Consider the following 19,811-nt stretch of genomic DNA (forward strand, 5'->3'; position numbering starts at 1 on the left):
CCACAGAAGAACCACAAAAGTGCCCCACTTGTGACAGGATACTTTCCAGGACTGGATCAGACTCTGAATGTGGCTCTCCAGCAGGGATACGACTTCCTCAAATCCTGCCCTGAAATGAGATCCATCCTTCATGAAATCCTCCCCACTCCACGAATAGTGTCTTTCCGCCATTCACCTAACCTTCGTAACCTCTGAGTTCATCCCTATGAAATCCCCAAACCACCTTCCTTACCCTCTGGCTCCTACCCTTGTAACCGCCCCCGGTGTAAAACCTGTCCAATGCACCCTCCCACCACCACCTACTCCAGTCCTGTTAACCCGGAAGGTATACACGATCAAAGGCAGAGCCACGTGTGAAAGCACCCACGTGATTTACCAACTGACCTGCCTACACTGTGAAGCTTTCTATGTGGGAATGACCAGTAACAAACTGTCCATTGGCATGAATGGACACAGGCAGACAGTGTTTGTTGGTAATGAGGATCACCCTGTGGCTAAACATGCCTTGGTGCACGGCCAGCACATCTTGGCACAGTGTTACACTGTCCGGGTTATCTGGATACTTCCCACTAACACCAACCTGTCAGAACTCTGGAGATGGGAACTTGCCCTTCAGTATATCCTCTATTCTCGTTATCCGCCAGGCCTCAACCTCCGCTAATTTCAAGTTGCCGCCGCTCATACCTCACCTGTCTTTCAACAACATCTTTGCCTCTGTACTTCCGCCTCGACTGACATCTCTGCCCAAACTCTTTGCCTTTACAAATGTCTGCTTGTGTCTGTGTATGTGCGGATGGATATATGTGTGTGTGTGTGTGTGTGTGTGTGTGTGTGTGTGTGTGTGTGTGAGTGTATTCCTGTCCTTTTTTCCCCCTAACGTAAGTCTTTCTGCTCCCGGGATTGGAATGACTCCTTACCCTCTCCCTTAAAACCCACATCCTTTCGTCTTTCCCTCTCCTTCCCCCTTTCCTGACGAAGCAACCATTGGTTGCGAAAGCTAGAATTTTGTGTGTGTGTGTGTATGTATGTGTTTGTTTCTGTTTCTATCGACCTACCAGCGCTTTCGTATGGTAAGTCACATCATCTTTGTCTTTAAATATATTTTTGCCACGTGGAATGTTTCCCTCTATTATATTCATATCATTAATTTGAACCCAACAATCACGTTTGTTATTGTCATTGTTGCATTTCGAAATCTTTTCTGTCGTTTTATTTTCTCTTTCTGTTTTTGCCAGTAGGTTCACTTTGTATTCACCTTCTCCTTTTTACCATAATCTACTATACAATTTTATCCCGCCTATATATACTCAATAATACGTAACCCACTTCCAAACGATAACAATATTCCCCCCCCTCCCCCTCGCTTTCAACACTACCGCCGCTATAAAACCCACCGTTTCTAGTTCACAAACAGTTCCTTTCACCTATTAAACAACCATTTCGGTTAGTTCTAATAACTTTCGCTTTATTTCCATTTCTGTTTTCTTACACATCATTGATCATTTTTAGCCGCTTCCCACAGGTTTCAACGTCATTATTTCTTCGTTAGACAATTGTTAGCCTCATGCTCATAATCTGCCACCACAAAACCACTCCTTTTAATACATTTACACGTAGTTTTTTCGAAATTTTCCCGAATTTCTCCACCCTTTAACATGTTTTGGCGGCAACACAACCACCTAACCTTTATGCACATCGTTGTCTACCAACCCAAGTTCACCACAGGATCAACACAGCCCAGCTTTAACCAACACATTTTCGCCTTTTTTCACACCAGATACCCAGTTGCTTTCTAGTTCACCTTTATCTCTCCCCATATATATATATATATATATTTCCTTTTCATTTCAGCCTCATGTTACACTTTCCACCTTCTAATACCATGTCATCCTCACAACACCCCCACAACGACCCCATTAAGTTTTATTTACATTCCCTCCGCAAGCATGCCTTCGCCCTAGCCAGATTACGCTCCCATATTTTATTTTCTCAGGCTTGCCTGGCATTACCCCCAAAGGCCTCACACTTAAAGTTCCCATCTCTGGCTGCAACCCTTCTTTCCATCAGTCCCTATACCAGTTCCAAACTGAACAATCCATTGCCCTCACCCACCTAATCCTTCACCTACACATCAACTCAGCCAATGAACACACCCGTCAACTCCTATCCTTAATAAAAGTCCTCAATCTTTCCTCTCCCACATCCACACCGGCTGTTCAAAGCATCCTCCTACAGGCCAACCACAAATTGAACAGCATGCCACCCTCCACCTCAAAAAATTATCCAATCTGCTGGTTTCCCACCTCCGGAAAGGCAACTCACTCACCCTTCACAACCTTTCCAGCAAACCTCATTGCACACAAGCCCAGTCTCTCCCATCTACTCTATCTCCCACTTCCATCTCCACTCCCTCCAAAACCTCAAAATTCCAATCAACGCAATCTGGAACCACAACACCCCAATTCAGTAGTTAACCTTTCCTCCAAACCTCTCTCCCAATCCGAAACCTCTGTCCTATCCAAAGGCCTCACCTTCAGCCCCACTCCCAGATTCAACCAAACAGCCCTTGTCAAAGATTTACTGTCCTACACTCGTACTCTCTGCTGGAAGTATCACTTTGCCACGAAGAAAAATGATCCTAATCCTACTCCTAATGATCCAACTCCCCAAGACACTATCGAAATTGAACCCTGCCTGGAACAGTTCAGTCCTCCGTCACAGCGGGACCCACCTCCTCTTCCTCAAAATCATCCTCTCCAAACCTTCCAGGAATTTCTGACTTCCAGCCTTGCTTCTCAATCCTTGTTAAAAAAACCTTAATCCTACTCCCAACATCACCACTGCTGAAGCCCAAGCTATCCGTGATCTGAAGGCTGACCAATCCATCGTCATTCTTCCGGCGGACAAGGGTTCCACGACCGTGGTACTTGATCGTTGGGAGTATGTGGCTGAGGGACTGCGTCAGCTTTCAGACAACACCACATACAAAGTTTGCCAAGGTAATCCCATTCCTGAGGTCCAGGCGGAGCTTCAAGGAATCCTCAGAACCTTAGGCCCCCTACAAAACCTTTCGCCTGACTCCATCAACCTCCTGACACCACAGACACCCCGCACCCCTACCTTCTACCTTCTTTCTAAAATTCACAAACCCAATCATCCTGGCTGCCCCATTGTAACTGGTTACCAAGCCCCCACAGAACGTATCTCTGCCTACGTAGATCAACACCTTCAACCCATTATGTGCAGTCTCCCATCCTTCATCAAAGACACCAACCACTTTCTCGAATGCCTGGAATCCTTACCCAATCTATTACCCCCGGAAACCATCCTTGTAACCATTGATGCCACTTCCTTATACACAAATATTCCGGACGTCCAGGGCCTCGCTGCGATGGAGCACTTCCTTTCACGCCGATCACCTGCCACCCTACCTAAAACCTCTTTCCTCATTACCTTAGCCAGCTTCGTCCTGACCCACAACTTCTTCACTTTTGAAGGCCAGACATACCAACAATTAAAGGGAACAGCCATGGGTACCAGGATGGCCCCCTCGTACGCCAACCTATTCATGGGTCGCTTAGAGGAAGCCTTCTTGGTTACCCAGGCCTGCCAACCCAAAGTTTGGTATAGATTTATTGATGACATCTTCATGATCTGGACTCACAGTGAAGAAGAACTCCAGAATTTCCTCTCCAACCTCAACTCCTTTGGTTACATCAGATTCACCTGGTCCTACTCCAGATCCCATGCCACTTTCCTTGACATTGACCTCCATCTGTCCAATGGCCAGCTTCACACGTCTGTCCACATCAAACCCACCAACAAGCAATAGTACCTCCATTATGACAGCTGCCACCCATTCCACATCAAACGGTCCCTTCCCTACAGCCTAGGTCTTCGTGGCAAACGAATCTGCTCCAGTCCGGAATCCCTAAACCATTACACCAACAACCTGAAAACAGCTTTCGCATCCCGCAACTACCCTCCCGACCTGGTACAGAAGCAAATAACCAGAGCCACTTCCTCGTCCCATCAAACCCAGAACCTCCCACAGAAGAACCACAAAAGTGCCCCACTTGTGACAGGATACTTTCCGGGACTGGATCAGACTCTGAATGTGGCTCTCCAGCAGGGATACGACTTCCTCAAATCCTGCCCTGAAATGAGATCCATCCTTCATGAAATCCTCCCCACTCCACCAAGAGTGTCTTTCCACCGTCCACCTAACCTTCGTAACCTCTTAGTTCATCCCTATGAAATCCCCGAACCACCTTCCTTACCCTCTGGCTCCTACCCTTGTAACACCCCCGGTGTAAAACTTGTCCAATGCACCCTCCCACCACCACCTACTCCAGTCCTGTAACCCGGAAGGTGTACACGATCAAAGGCAGAGCCACGTGTGAAAGCACCCACGTGATCTACCATCTGACCTGCCTACACTGTGAAGCTTTCTATGTGGGAATTACCAGCAACAAACTGTCCATTCGCATGAATGGACACAGGCAGACAGTGTTTGTTGGTAATGAGGATCACCCTGTGGCTAAACATGCCTCGGTGCACGGCCAGCACATCTTGGCACAGTGTTACACCGTCCGGGTTATCTGGATACTTCCCACTAACACCAACCTGTCAGAACTCCGGAGATGGGAACTTGCCCTTCAGTATATCCTCTCTTCTCGTTATCCGCCAGGCCTCAATCTCCGCTAATTTCAAGTTGCCGCCGCTCATACTTCACCTGTCTTTCAACAACATCTTTGCCTCTGTACTTCCGCCTCGACTGACATCTCTGCCCAAACTCTTTGCCTTTTTTTGAGAAGATTACAATATTATGTTTCTACATTTCTTAAACAATAGAGTTGCCAACGTTTGCACCATTACTTTGTTATGGATAATTGAATCATAGACAACATGCCTGAGATTAGTATTGTCTGCCAGATTATTAATATACAACAGTAATTAGAAAGAGTCCTGAAGCATTTCCTGTGACATGCCTGAAGTTATTTCTATATCTGTTGGTGACTCTCCATTTGGGGTAACAAGCTGTTACCATTGTTCTTTCATTAATAGGTGTTGGTGTGGTGCTGAGTCAAATTCTTTTCAAAAGCAAAAAAATATTGCATCTACCTCAACTGACTTGATTATGGTTTTCAGGATATCATTTGAGAAAAACACAAGCTGGATTTCACATAACCATTGTTTTCAGAATCCATACTGACTGACATGGAGGACATTCCATTCAACATACCAAATTATGTTTGAACTCAGAATATGTCCTAAATTTTCTAAAATTCTGCAACCTGTGGATATCAATGATATTGAATAGTGGTTGTGTGTCATTTCTTCTATTCTTCTCGCAGATGTGTGTGACCTGTGCTTTCTTCTCAGCTGTTAGTAGATTGTTATACTTCTAAATATTTTTATAGAGGACTGACCACTGTAAGGGTATTCCAAGAAATTGTGTGAACTATGAATAGATTTCTAAAATGAATTTTTCACCCTGCAGTGGAATGTGCTATTGCCTATCTCAGGCAAGTGCTCTAGTTACCGAGCTACCTAAGCTTTACTCATGACCCATCCTCACAGCTTCGGATTTTGGAAGGTAGGAGATGAGACACTGGTGAAAGGAAAGCTGTGAGGGTAAGTCATCAATTATGCTTAAGTAGCTCTGCAGGTAGAGCACTTGTCCACACAAGAAGATGGTCCTGAGTTTGAGTCTTGATCTGACAAACAGTTTTAATCTGCCAGGAAGTTTTATGAACAGTTTTTTTCGTGTCTTGTATGCAATGGCTTCTACTATTTACTCCGCATGCATGCTGTGTGCATTACTGATACTGTGCCTTCTTAGGCAATTTTTCTCCAGTTGCAAGGCATAGTGAGTGCCCTTATCATTTGTTCGCTCTCCTGTCTTCCTTTGAGAAAACTCCTGCTAGAATGATCGTAACTATTCCTTGCATTTCCCTGCAGTAGGACCTGTCAGCCACAATAATACATAAAGCTAATTCATAATATAAACATTGTCTAGGATTGCTATAATATTGCTACTGTCCACCAGTTGGCCTGATTTATTGCAGTCCTAAACACTGTTGATATTCGTTCAATGACAGTGACAATGATGAATATCAACAGTGTCTAAGATTGCTATAAGATAAGCTGACTAATGGACAATTACAATATTTACATGTTGAGGTAGAGCATAAGAGCAGTAGGGAATTGTGGAATACTGTCTTGTTTATCTAAAGGGATCTGTCCCAACTTCAGAATCCTTACCGGTATTACTCTACTTCCAGTGTAATTCCTTGCTTGATGTGAACTCTCATACTGCCCCACTCTCACAGACATATTAAGTTTTAGGTATTGTCTTGTTGAAATGGCACACAAATATTATTTGGAAGCAGATTGCTGTAAGTTACAAATAAATTTACCAGTATCTACTAGGGCCATCTTTCAAGATTTTATAGAAACAATGAAAGATGTTTTGTTCCAATCATCTGTGTGTTTCATATATGTTCAAATCAATTCTGGAACTATTTTTCTGTTCTGATGTTAGTACCACAGAACATGGATTTGGAAGGATTCAACAGCTTCTTGAGATGATGAAAATCTCTCTTCACACTTTTTGTTTGATGTAATGGAATAAAGAGATGTCATCGTGCAATAAATCTGGTGAACACAAACAACAATGCCCCCTGCAGGTCCAGGGATTACGATAAGCCCGAGGTATTCCTGCCTGTCGTAAGAGGCAACTAAAAGGAGTCACACACGTTTCGGCCTTTATGTGATAGTCTCCTGTAGAGTTTGACCATTTTTCAAAATTTCTGTGAACAGTGAGCCAATTGGGGAAGGGTGTCTTACATGATGCACCATGTCCATCATGCCTTGAGATCTTTAGCCCACTTTCCCGCCATCACACTGTAGTCCAGCTCATTCTCCATCTCTTGGGCAAGGATGCCTTCTTGGGTGCATTTTCCATGCACTATGCAGTGTCGTTTTTTGCGCGAACAATGACCATGGACATCTTTGCACCTCATATCCAGCACGGTAGCCAGTCTGTTGTGGTGGGGCTGCCATATTCCCTGTTGGTTGTAGCCCTCTGACAACACAGGGATCACTCTGCTGATGCTTCCACTGGTAACTCCCCACGTATGCCAAGGAGTAGATGCCCATCATCCTGGGGGATCCGGACTCCCAGCTGTGGCCATCCTGCCAGGTGGCCTTTGCTGCAGCTGGGTAGCACCCACGGGGAGGGCCTCTGGTCAGAGTGGGTGGAATCAAGGCAGATGACAAGCGACAAAGCGTACCACGTCATCACTTTCTGGTGATCAAACCCCAGCAGTCTCTAAGCGTTCCAGGTCTCAGTACAATGCAAAAAAGTACCACCCTAAGTCATTCCCCTCCCTGGCCACACCATAGAGGAACACTAGGCTAAGGATGACAGCGAACCTTATTCACCCCTGTACTTCATATGTACAAGAACTGATGGGGACTCCTTTGTTTCGAAGAAGCCGTACATTTTTGTAGATCATTTAGAGGACAAGTTTGGGGAGGTGGAGGGCTTGTCCAAAATGCGATCTGGATCAGTCCTGATCAAATCAGCATCCTCTGCCCATTCACGGACTTTACTTGCTTGTAACAAGTTGGGTGATGTTTCCGTTACCATCACACCACCTAAGAGCTTAAATATGGTCCAGGGTTATTATCTTCCACAGGGACCTTCTTTTGCAGTCTGACAATGAGCTGCATGCCAATTTAGAGCGGCTAGGTGATCATTTCGTGCAGCACTTCCATCTGGACCCAAGGGATAATTAGATTGCCACCGGTGCCTTCATCTTGGCCTTCGAGGATAACACTCTATCCGACAAGGTCAAGGTGATGGTCTACCACTGTAATATCTTCACATTATGATGCGGTGCTTTAAGTGCTGGAAGTTCGGCCATATGTCTTCCCGCTGTACTTCCAGCGTCACATGTCAAGATTGTGGACATCCATCACATCCCAATAATCCATGTGTCCCGCCTCCCATCTGTGTCAGCTGCAGAGAGCGTCATTCACCTTGCTCACCAGACTGCAGGATTTTACAGAAAGATCGGAAAATCATGGACTACAAGACCCTGTACTTACTGACCTACACTGAGCCTGAGAGAAAATATGAGCACCTACATCCTGTGGCTATTACCTCCTCATACACCGCCGTTATGAGAACAGTTGTAGCCCCATCAGTTCCACTAATTCCAGTCATCTCTCAGAGCCAGATGGCTACACTTGCCCCCTTGATGGTGGGGGGCACTTACCTCCTGTTGCTCTCGTACCACCTACCTCGGGAGCACTGCCCCCACTCCCCCCAACCTTTGGGGACACCAGTCTCCACTTCTCAGCCAGAGAAGCGTAAGTCTTCTTCGGCTCCTCTCACCAGGAAGGGGTCCGTTGGGTCACTCCCTTCCCAGGTTTCTGCTAATGGGAAAGATGACTCCTGCCAATGGCTGAAGTGCCGAAAAGCAGCTGGTCATAGGGCTTCACGATCATCCCCAGTCCCGGAGACTGAATCAGGAAGCCCTCCCAGCCAGAGAATCCCAAGGAGCAGCGAGAAAAGACCAAAAAGAAGACCCCTAAGACCAAGGTAATTGCGGTGGCACCCACACCGCCGCTACCTACAAGTTCTGCGTCTGAGGATAAGGTGGAGATTCTGGCTGGACCGTCAGACACAATGGATATAGACTGCTCAGGCAATAAGTTGGTGGTAGCAGGTGACCCTGAGGTGTAGACTGCCTCATTGAATGTTCCATGCCTCCCAGTCTCACCAAGACGTCATCCTCCAGTGGAACTGCAGTGGTTTTATCCGCCGCCTGGCTGAGCTACGGCAACTGTTACACTTTACACCTGCTTGCTGCATTGCCCTCCAGGAAACCTGGTTCCCAGCAATGCAGACCCCTGCCCTCTGTGACTATAAGGGATATCACAGGAACCGCAGCAACTATAATCGAGTCTGTGGGGCAGTTTGTGTTTATGTCCTAAACTCAGTCTGTAGTGAAACGGTGCCCCTTCAACCCCCTCTTGAAGCTGTGGCTGTCAGAATTAGGATGACGCAGGAAATAACAGTGTGCAATGTATATCTTCCTCCAGATGCTGCAGTACCCCTGAATGTATTAGTTGCACTGACTGATCAACTCCCTAAACCTTTCCTACTTTTGGGAGATTTTAATGCCCATGACCCCTTGTGGGGTGGCACCTTACTGGCCGAGGCAGAGATTTCGAAACTTTACTGTCTCAGTTTGACCTGTGCCTCTTAAATACTGGGGCCACCACACATTTCATTGTGGTTCATTGTAGCTACTCAGACATTGATTTATCAATTTGCAACCCAGGACTTCTCCCATCTATCCACTGGAGAGCACATGACCTGTGTGGTAGTGCCCACTTCCCCATCTTCCTGTCACTGCCCAGTGTCAGGCCCATGGACGCCTGTCCAGATGGGCTTTAAACAAGGCAGGCTGGGAAACTTTCACCTCTGCGGTCACCATTGACTTTCCCCCACACAATAACATCGATGTAATGGTTGAACAGGTGACTACAACAATCGTTAATGCGGCAGAAAACGCAATCCCTCAATCTTTAGGGTGCCCCTGGTGAAAGGCGGTCCCTTGGTGGTCATCGGAAGTCACTCAGGCAATTAAGGAGTGTCGGTGAGCTCTACAGCGGCATAAGCGGCACCCTTCCCTGGAGCACCTCATAGCCTTTAAGCGGCTCTGTGCCCGTGTTCGCCAGGTTATCAAAAGAAGAAAGCAGGAGTGTTCAGAGAGATACGTCTCAGCCATTGGGTGCCATACATCACCTTCCCAAGTTTGGACAAAGATCAGATGTCTTTTTGGGTATTAGACCCCAACAGGCGTCCCTGGCATTAACATCAATGGCATCTTATCTACTGACACAAACGTGATTGCTGAGCACTATGCTCGAGCCTCTGCATCAGAGAACTACCCCCAGCCTTTCACATCCTCAAACGGCGGATGGAAGGGAAAGTCCTATAGTTCGCTACACGCCAAGTGAACACTATAACGCCTCATTTACACAGTGGGAGCTCCTCAGTGCCTTTGCATATTGCCCCGACACAGCTCCTGGGCTAGATCGGGTCCACGTTTAGATGATTAAACATCTCTCATCTGACTACAAGGGACATCTACTTGTCATCTTCAACTGGATCTGGTGCAATGGCATCTTTCCATCGCAGTGGCAGGAGAGCACCATCATAGCGGTGCTTAACCCCAGTAAAAACCCGCTTGATGTGGATAGCTGTCGGCCCATCAGCCTCACTAACGTTTTTTGTAAGCAGCTGGAACGTATGGTGTGTCGGCAGTTGGTTCGGGTCCTGGAGTCATGTGGCGTGCTGGCTTCATGTCAGGGCAGCTTCCACCAGGGTCACTGTGCCACTGATAATCTTGTGTCCCTCAAGTCTGCCATCTGAACAGCCTTTTCCAGATGCCAACACCTGGTTGCCGTCTTTTTTTATTTACGAAAAGTGTATGACACGACCTGGAAACATCATATCCTTGCCACATTATACGAGTGGGGTCTCTGAGGCCCGCTCTTGATTTTTATCCACAGTTTCATGTTGCTTCATACTTTCCGTGTCCAAGTTGGTGCCTCCCATAGTTCCCCCCATATCCAGGAGAATGGGTCCCACAGGGCTACGTGTTGAATGTATCTCTATTTTTAGTGGCCATTAATGGCCTAGCAGCAGCTGTAGGGCCATCCGTCTCACCTTTCTGTATGCAGACGACTTCTGCATTTTGTACTGCTCCACCAGTATTGTTGTTGCTGAGCGGCGTCTACAGGGAGCCATCCACAAGGCGCAGCCATGGGCTCTAGCCCATGGTTTCCAGTTTTTGGCCACAAAGTCGTATGTTATGCACTTCTGTTGGCATCATACCGTTCATCCAGAACCAGAACTTTACCTTAAAGACGATCCACTCACCTTAATGGAGACATATCGATTCTTAGGACTGGTTTTCGACACCTGATTGACTTGGCTTCCTCACCTCTGTCAGCTTAAGTGGAAGTGCTGGCAGCACCTCAATGCCCTCCGCTGCCTGAGTAACACCAACTGGGGTGAAGATCGCTTTACACTGCTGCAGCTCTACAGAGCCTTTGTTCAATCCCACCTTGACTAAGGGAATGTGGTTCATGGTCCGGCGGCACCCTCAGCATCGCGTTTACTTGACCCAGTGCACCATTGTGGCATTCGCCTAGCAAAAGGAGCTATTAGGACGAGTCCGGTGACCTGCGTCCTGGTGGAGTCCGGAGTCCCTCCATTGCAGTTTAGGCGTGCACAATTGCTCTCCAGTTGCATTGCACACATTTGTAGTTTTCATGTGCATCCGAATTACCATCTCCTTTCCCCCACGGCAGTTCATCTCCCTCATCGGCGGCCCAGGTCAGGGCTTACAATTGCAGTTCGTGTGTGATCCCTTCTCTCCGAACTGGAGACCTTGCCTTTACCACTTATACTTGAGGTTCATTCACGAACACCTCCATGGAGTACAACTAGGCCCCGTGGCTTCGCCTGGGCCTTTCACATGGCCCTAAGGACTCGGTTAACACTCCGACTCTCCGCTGTCACTTCCTCTCGATTCTCGACATGTACCGGGGCCGTGAAATGGTTTACACCGATGGCTCGATGGCTGATGGTCACGTTGGCTTTGCCTATGTTCATGGAGGACATATAGAACAGCACTCCTTACCAGGTGACTGAGTGATTTTACTGCAGAGCTGGCGGCCATATCTCGTGCTCTTGAGCACATCCGCTCATACCCAGGCAAGTCATTTCTACTGTGTACTGATTCCTTGAGCAGCCTACAACCTATCGACCAATGCTACCCCTGTAATCCTTTGGTAGCAACCATTCAGGAGTCCATCTGTGCCCTGGAATGGTCCGGTCGTTCAGTGGTGTTTGTCTGGACCCCAGGTCACGTTGGAATCCCAGACAATGAACTTGCCACAGGCTGGCCAAACAGGCTACGTAGAAACCGCTTATGAAGATCGGTTCTCTGAAACTGACCTACGTTCAGTATTATGCTTCAATGTTTTGCGGCTTTGGGAGATGGACTGGCATAAGCTCAGTACGCACAACAAGCTGCTTGCTAATAAAGAAACTATGAATATGTGGAAGACCACCTCGCACGCCTCTTGCAAGGACTCTGTGGTTTTCTGTCGGATCTGCATTGGCCATATGTGCTGACGCATGGTTACCTCCTCCGTCACAAGGACCCACCTTGGTGTTGCTGTGGCTCACGAATGATGGTCGTCCATCTCTTGCTGGACTGCCTGCTTTTAGCCACACTGCGGCGGACTTTTAACTTTCCCAGCCCTACCTTCGATGTTGGGCGACAATGCCTCAACAGCAGCTTTACTTTTATGTTTTATTCATGAGGGTGAGTTTTATCATTTGCTCTAAGTTTTAGCACATGTCCTTTGTTCCTGTGTGTCCTCCACCCTAGTTCTTTCAGGGTGATGGTTTTAATGTGTTGCAGAGTGGCTGGCTTTTCCTTTTTATCCTCATGGTCAGCTATCCATTGTTTTAACCTCTTCTACCTGTTCCTTGTGTCTTTGTGGTTTTCGAGTCCCCTTTTGTCCATTTACGTGTTTGTTGCCCTTCAGTCATTGTTGTGGTTTCTCCTTTCATTCTGTTTTCTGTTGTAAGTCTCATTGTCTTATTCTCACCCTTGTGACATTGTTTCCTTCAGAACAAGGGACTCATGACGTCATAGTTTGGTCCCTTCTCCCCTCTTTTAACCAACCAACAAACAACAAGACACTGATTTTTCCCTATCAAACTATCAATTGTAGGACAGCATGTATTGTCATGATTGAGAATGATTTGACATTTTTGCTTGTTTATCCTGATTTCATTTATGACTTGTGGCAAAACAAATTACTCATTCTCGTCATGTAGGGTACCCCACCCAGGAATATGTTAAAAGATAGTGTCATGGGTCTACCATGGCTGTTACTTAATTAAAAAGTATTTACATTATTCTGTTTTGCATGATTGGCCAGTTGTGCAAAACCTAAACCATGATAGTATCCTTCAGCGAAACAAATTGTTGGACACTATTCAACATTAACTGATCTTTGACCCTTTAAGGCCAAGCAATACTTGCAACATGTCCAGTTGTTCAATGTGACCACAGAAACCTGCTGTCGTTGGAAGTGGTTTCTGGTTTTGTTCATCTTGGGATATTGAAAAAATTGGTTGTTACATATTTTCTGGCTTGTACAAATACATAATGTTTCGTATCCTGTTACAATGTAGTGTATAGATTTTGCATTCCCTTAGTCAGACCTCTTCTCTCTCTCCCTCCATCCCTCCCCCTCTCCCTCCCCCTTTTTTCTTTGTAGTGATTTCTTACATAAATTAATTAACAGGGGCTTCTTTTGAAGCTTTGGTTAAATTGTGCAGAATTGGTTGAAAACAGGTATTTCTCACAGACAAATGTTCAGGTAAAGTTGAATGTTCTGTAGTTTTCAGCATGCATAAAGATACTACCTCTGTCTCACAATAAGTCTCAGGCCAATCGTCTTGAGTCATGTTGCACAAAACATGAATATTTCTTTGGAACAACACAGTTTGGTCAACATTCATGTAATTTATTGCTTATACAAGATGACTATGATCAGATTCTGCAATTGTACCATTTCTGGGGAAATGGGTGGTTACCAAAAGTTGAACAAGACAATTTTGGGCACTGTTGTTTAGTTGTGAAATGAAATGAAGTCCCATGCTTTTTTACAGAGCGTAGGGGAACGATGCGGGAGACCCGCACCGCTTTACTAGGCAAGGTCCTAGTGGAGGTGGTTTGCCATTGCCTTCCTCTGACCGTAATGGGAATGAACAATGATGATGAAGACGACACAACAACACCCAGTCACCTCGACGCAGGAAAAATCCCTAGCCCCGCTGGGAATCAAACCCAGGACCCCATGCTCGGAAAGCGAGAACACTACCGTGAGACCACGAGCAGCGGACGTAGTTTAGTTAGGCCATAAAAATCATAAACAATTATCCATCAAAAAACTTCAACTGTTCCTTTAAATGCTCCCGGTAAACAAACTGCTTGTTTACTGTCATTGTTTTAACAATAAGAAATGAGAAATTTTAAAGCAGTACTAATGTCACACCTCAATAGCACCATCCAGTGGTCATTCGTGTAAACTTAAAGTCATACTTCGATTTATGGTTTATTTTTCAAATAATCGTGCTTTGTATTTCCTAGGCATCCAGAAGAGACTCTAGAGGAATGTAATTGCATTAATCATTAATTTCATTTTCTAATGTGACACTGTCAATGTTTTTCTTTATATGTTTTAATGTGTTTCCTGATTTGTTCTTTGTTCCAGCTTGCACCAGTGCTACGAGATGTAGAATTACTATTAGAGCTCCTCACAAATTTCCTGTTTGGTTCAATAAATGTGAAATCAGAGGCATCTGAAGCAGGAATGGCAGATCTAATTCATAAAATGTGGGTTTGGTTTTCATTTCAGTCAGCATGTTTATTAAAGGCTCTCAGACTGATGTGTACATTTACAACAGATTGTGTTTCTGGTAAGTATTAGTGTTCAGAATTATGCAGCTGCTGCTAATTTTTGTAAATGTGCTATGCTCAAAATAATATTCAGAAATAGATATGAAGGTTGTTCACCAAAATATGAAACAGATTTAGTTACCAAACTTACAAGTTACTAATATGAGTCATCCAATGAAGATGGTATTCTGTAGCCAACAGGTTCAAAACTACAAGTTGATTATTATAGCTCAGTTATTGTACCCTTTTGACATGCTCTCCTCCATGGTTCCACCACAAATGCGTGTTCTCTCCCTCTCCTTATTTATCTCCACTTCTGCTCTCCCCCCTCTCTTCCTCCCCTTCCTCTCCCTTCCTCACCTATCCCCACCCATCACCTCTTTTGGAATGATTAGTAGTAGTATTTACCTTACCTGGAGTGGGTATGATGCACACATGATATAGAATACGTGGTAGTATTATGCCTTTTCAAGGTAATATTTGTTGAGAATGTCTCACTAATAGCCATACCTGTGTGACAAGAAGAGAACAAGCTACTCTTGTTTATAAGAATAGTTAAAGACCTGAGTCACAGAATTGTCTCTAACGTCCATCTGTTGCATGATTTTAATGGACATCCTAAGTTTTCAAGAACTAGAACAAGTTCAGAATCATAGAAAACTTCATTCACATCCATATTTTGCAAATAGTACATCAGCTGAATAGGTAGATGCCATTTTCTAGATTTTTGAAAAGCATTGAACATCATTGACTAATAATGAAGAAACCCTGATACAGATTATCTTCTCAGTAATATGATCCATTCAAAACATTTTTCACTGATAGAATGTTCAACAGAAAAAGTCCATTGGACGTGTTCCAAGAAATAAGGAAAATAATTTAAAAATTAAAGGTAATACCTCATCAAATAGCAGTAGTGATGAGTCAGCACATAAAAAAGGCTAAGAAGTTTCTAGCTTTCAGACGAATACATTCAAAGTTTTCAGTCTTGCATATATACCTCTTTATGATTCAGAGCTTCTACTGTTACTTTGTAATTTTGTAATAACTTAATGAATAAGGTCAGCAGGACCTTCACTGGTTGATTGTATGTAAGTGCAGAAAATAATGGACAACATTTCCATTTTCTATCCTCAAAGGAAGCTCTTTAAGTGTGAGCAAATGCAATATATTACCCGTAAAATCCAGATACAACTAATTATTGCGTGAATGTTAAGCTTCCCAACACTTTGTGATTGTAATAATACCTGTGAATAATACTATTAAAGGGATATGAAATTGAACAGTCCATTTAAATCAGTTGTAAAGAAGGTGAATGGAAACTTGTAGAGGCTTCTGGAGAAGTGAAATATTTCAGTGAAGGAGACTGGATTACTAGGTGTAAATATAAGTTACTCCACAGTATTGCTCCATTGTTTGGGGTCCATATCAAATAGAGCTGTCAGCAGACATAAGTGGAATTCAGAGATATGTTGCTATAAGCATAATAATGTCATATAGTTAATAGAATAGGGTAACAGTGATACTCACTGAACTTAAATGAGAATTATTCAAGTAAAGCCAGTGATATTCAAAACCATATCACAAAAATTTAGAGAACTAGTGTTATAGGTAGGCTTGCAACAATTCTGCTCTTTCCACTATATAACTCAGGGATTAGGTTGCCTAGATAGGTAGATAGGCACAATTCCAAATGACGTGGAGTTGGAGGGAGAATGAGGGTAAATACAATATACCCTCTGCTATCAGTTGTACATTAGCCATATGAGGATATTTGCAGAAGTTCAAGAGAGGAGAAAGAGAGCTGTGTGAAAATACACACATAAAAAAGGTGACGTGCATAGGGATGAGAAAGAACAGTCTCAGAAATGCCCACTGGAAGAGAGGCTAGAGGAGATACATTAAGAAAACAATGCCGGAGGAGTGTAGAGAATCCATAATGGAAGACATAACACTGAATATTATAGAACTTCATTTAAAGCAGCGTTTCGAGGTTTCCTGTAATAGTAGGACTTGACATTCCACATTGACAACATGGTTTCAGAGATTTTTCTCAGTGTGCTTGATTGCCAAGTAAATGGTCTGTTGCTGATGTGTTTTTGTTTGGAATCTAATAGCAAAAGACACAATATATGCAAACATGAAAACAGCTCCTAGATGGATGACAGAAGGCTAGAAAATTCAGAAGGTAGAGTTATTTAAGTACCTTACTGGTAGAAACGGGTCTGGCAGAAAGTGAAGTTATGTAAGCATAAATAACAAGGTGAATTAGCATACAAACTTGCTATGCACATGGGCAATAAGAGGAATCTTTTGAACAATACTAAATTGAGACACAACTAGACAATAATATGTCCTAAAACTTTATACACAGCAGAAAGTCAGAGCCTCGTAAGAACGGGATTGCTTAAGAGGCTATAACTTATGGAATGAAGGATTCTCAGGAGGATATTTGGTCTCGAAGAATAAGAGATGGTCAGTCCAGACGATCTAGATGGAGAGGAATTTGGATGCCATCAGGGATAAGAGGACTATGTTCTTCAAAAGCATCCTTGGAATGGATATGGGGAGGTTGACACATATTGCAGTTTCTTGTGAATAGCAGAACCAAAGTATACTAAATCCAAGAGGTAAAAAGGGATCTAAAGAAACAGGAATACAAAAAACTGACTTTCAAAGAAAAAATCTGGTTGTCAAAGGTTTTCTTGTATTGATTTGCCATTAATAATTATTTTAATGATAAAAGACATAATATGCAGAGGAATGAAGAATGTTCTGTAGCATGAGAATGAAAGGAAATTGGACAGGGATAAAGACTGGAATAAATTAAATTCATCTGCGTTGATGTAGGCTGCTAATGACCAAAACAAAAGAAGAAGAAGTAGAAGAAACAATGACAAAATCTTGTATGGCAAGACCTGAATTGGAGTATAGGTTCCAAGAATCTGAGTAAGTAACCTACCAAAATAAATATATTAAAAGGCGAATCCGCTTTAGGAAACTGTAAAATTACCAGGTGGCAGAATGGATGGCCTAGAAGACAAAATTCCAGTACTGCCATTAGACAGACTTAAAAGTATAAAAAATAAATACATATTCACTATGTAGGAAAAGATAAATTGCTACTTGTTGTTGTTGTTGTTGTTGTTGTGGTCTTCAGTCCAGAGACTGGTTTGATGCAGCTCTCCATGCTACTCTATCCTGTGCAAACTTCTTCATCTCCCAGTACCTACTGCAACCTACATCCTTCTGAATCTGCTTAGTGTATTCATCTCTTGGTCTCCCTCTACGATTTTTACCCTCCACGCTGCCCTCTAATACTAAAGTGGTGATTCCTTGATGCCTCAGAACATGTCCTACCAACCGATCCCTTCTTTTACTCAAGTTGTGCCACAAATTTCTCTTCTCCCCAATTCTATTCAGTACCTTCTCATTAGTTATGTGATCTATCCATCTAATCTTCAGCATTCTTCTGTAGCACCACATTTCGAAAGCTTCTATTCTCTTCTTGTCAAAACTATTTATCGTCCACCTTTCACTTCCATACATGGCCACATTCCATACAAATACTTTCACAAACGACTTCCTGTCACTTAAATCTATATTCAATGTTAACAAATTTCTCTTCTTCAGAACCGCTTTACTTGCCATTGCCAGTCTCCATTTTATATCCTCTCTACTTCAGCCAACATCAGTTATTTTGCTCCCCAAATAGCAAAACTCATCTACTACTTTAAGTGTCTAATTTCCTAATCTAATTCCCTCAGCGTCACCCGATTTAATTTGACTACATTCCTTGTTTTGCTTTTGTTGATGTTCATCTTATATCCTCCTTTCAAGACACACTCCATTCCTTTCAACCGCTCTTCCAGGTCCTTTGCTGTCTCTGACAGAATTACAATGTCATCGGCAAACCTCAAAAATTTTTATTTCTTCTCCATGGATTTTAATTCCTACTCCGAATTTTTCTTTTGTTTCCTTTACTGCTTGCTCAATATACAGATTGAATAAAATTGGGGATAGGCGACAACCCTGTCTCACTCCCTTCCTAACCACTGCTTCCCTTTCATGCCCCTCAACTGTTATGACTGCCATCTGGTTTCTGTACAAATTGTAAGTAGCCTCGCACTCCCTGTGTTTGACCCCTGCCACCTTCAGAATTTAAAAGAGAGTATTCCAGTCAACATTGGTCAAAAGCTTCCTCTTAAAGTCTACAAATGCTAGAAGAGTAGATTTGCCTTTCCTTAATCTATCTTCCAAGATAAGTCGTAGGGTCAGTATTGCCTCACGTGTTCCAGCATATCTACAGAATCCAAACTGATCTTCCCCAAGGTCGGCTTCTACCAGTTTTTCTATTCGTCTGTGAAGAATTCGTGTTAGTATTTTGCCGCTGTGACTTATTAAACTGATAGTTCAGTAATTTTCACATCTGCCAACACCTGCTTTCTTTGGTATTGGAATTATTATATTCTTCTTGAAGTCTGAAGGTATTTCACCTGTCTCATACATCTTGCTCACTAGATGGTAGAGTTTTGTTAGGCCTGGCTCTCCCAAGGCTGTCAGTTGTTCGAATGGAATGTTGTCTACTCCCGGGGCCTTGTTTCGACTTAGGTCTTTCTGTGCTCTGTCAAACTCTTCATGCAGTATCATATCTCCCATTTTATCTTCATCTGTGTCCTGTTCCATTTCCATAATATTGTCCTCCCTCTATATACTCCTTCAAACTTTCCACTTTTCCTTCTTTGCTTAGAAATGGTTTTCCATCTGAGCTTGTGATATTCATACAAGTGGTTCTCTTTTTGCCAAAGGCCTCTTTAATTTTCCTGTAGGCAGAATCTTTCTTACTCCTAATGATATATGCCTCTACATATCGATATCATTTTTGAGATCTTTGTATTCCTTTTTGCCTGCTTCATTTACTGCATTTTTAGATTTCCTCCTTTCATCAATTAAATTGATTATTTCTTCTGTTACCCAAGGATTTCTACTAACCCTCATCTTTTTACCTATTTGATCCTCTGCTGCCTTCACTATTTCCTCTCTCAAAGCTACTCATTCTTCTTCTACTGTATTTCTTTCCCCCGTTCTTGTCAATCGTTTCCTAATGCTCTCTCTGAAACACTCTGCAACCTCTGGTTCTTTCAGTTTATCCAGATCCCATCTCCTTAAATCTCCACCTTTTTGCAGTTTCTTCAGTTTTAATCTACAGTTTATAATCAATAGATTGTGGTCAGACTC

General features: G+C 43.6%; 1 protein-coding gene across 1 annotated transcript in view; it reads left to right on the plus strand.

The window, feature by feature from the left end:
- Nucleotides 1-19,811, plus strand: part of LOC124603708 (rotatin) — a 417,493-nt gene that overhangs the window by 344,369 nt on the left and 53,313 nt on the right. The window contains exon 27 of the mRNA XM_047136418.1: nt 14,389-14,593. Within this exon, the coding sequence (XP_046992374.1) occupies nt 14,389-14,593 (205 nt within the window). The remainder of the gene's footprint in view (nt 1-14,388; nt 14,594-19,811) is intronic.

The sequence above is a fragment of the Schistocerca americana genome, chromosome 1, assembly GCF_021461395.2.
Source record: "Schistocerca americana isolate TAMUIC-IGC-003095 chromosome 1, iqSchAmer2.1, whole genome shotgun sequence".
Lineage (NCBI taxonomy): Eukaryota > Metazoa > Arthropoda > Insecta > Orthoptera > Acrididae > Schistocerca > Schistocerca americana.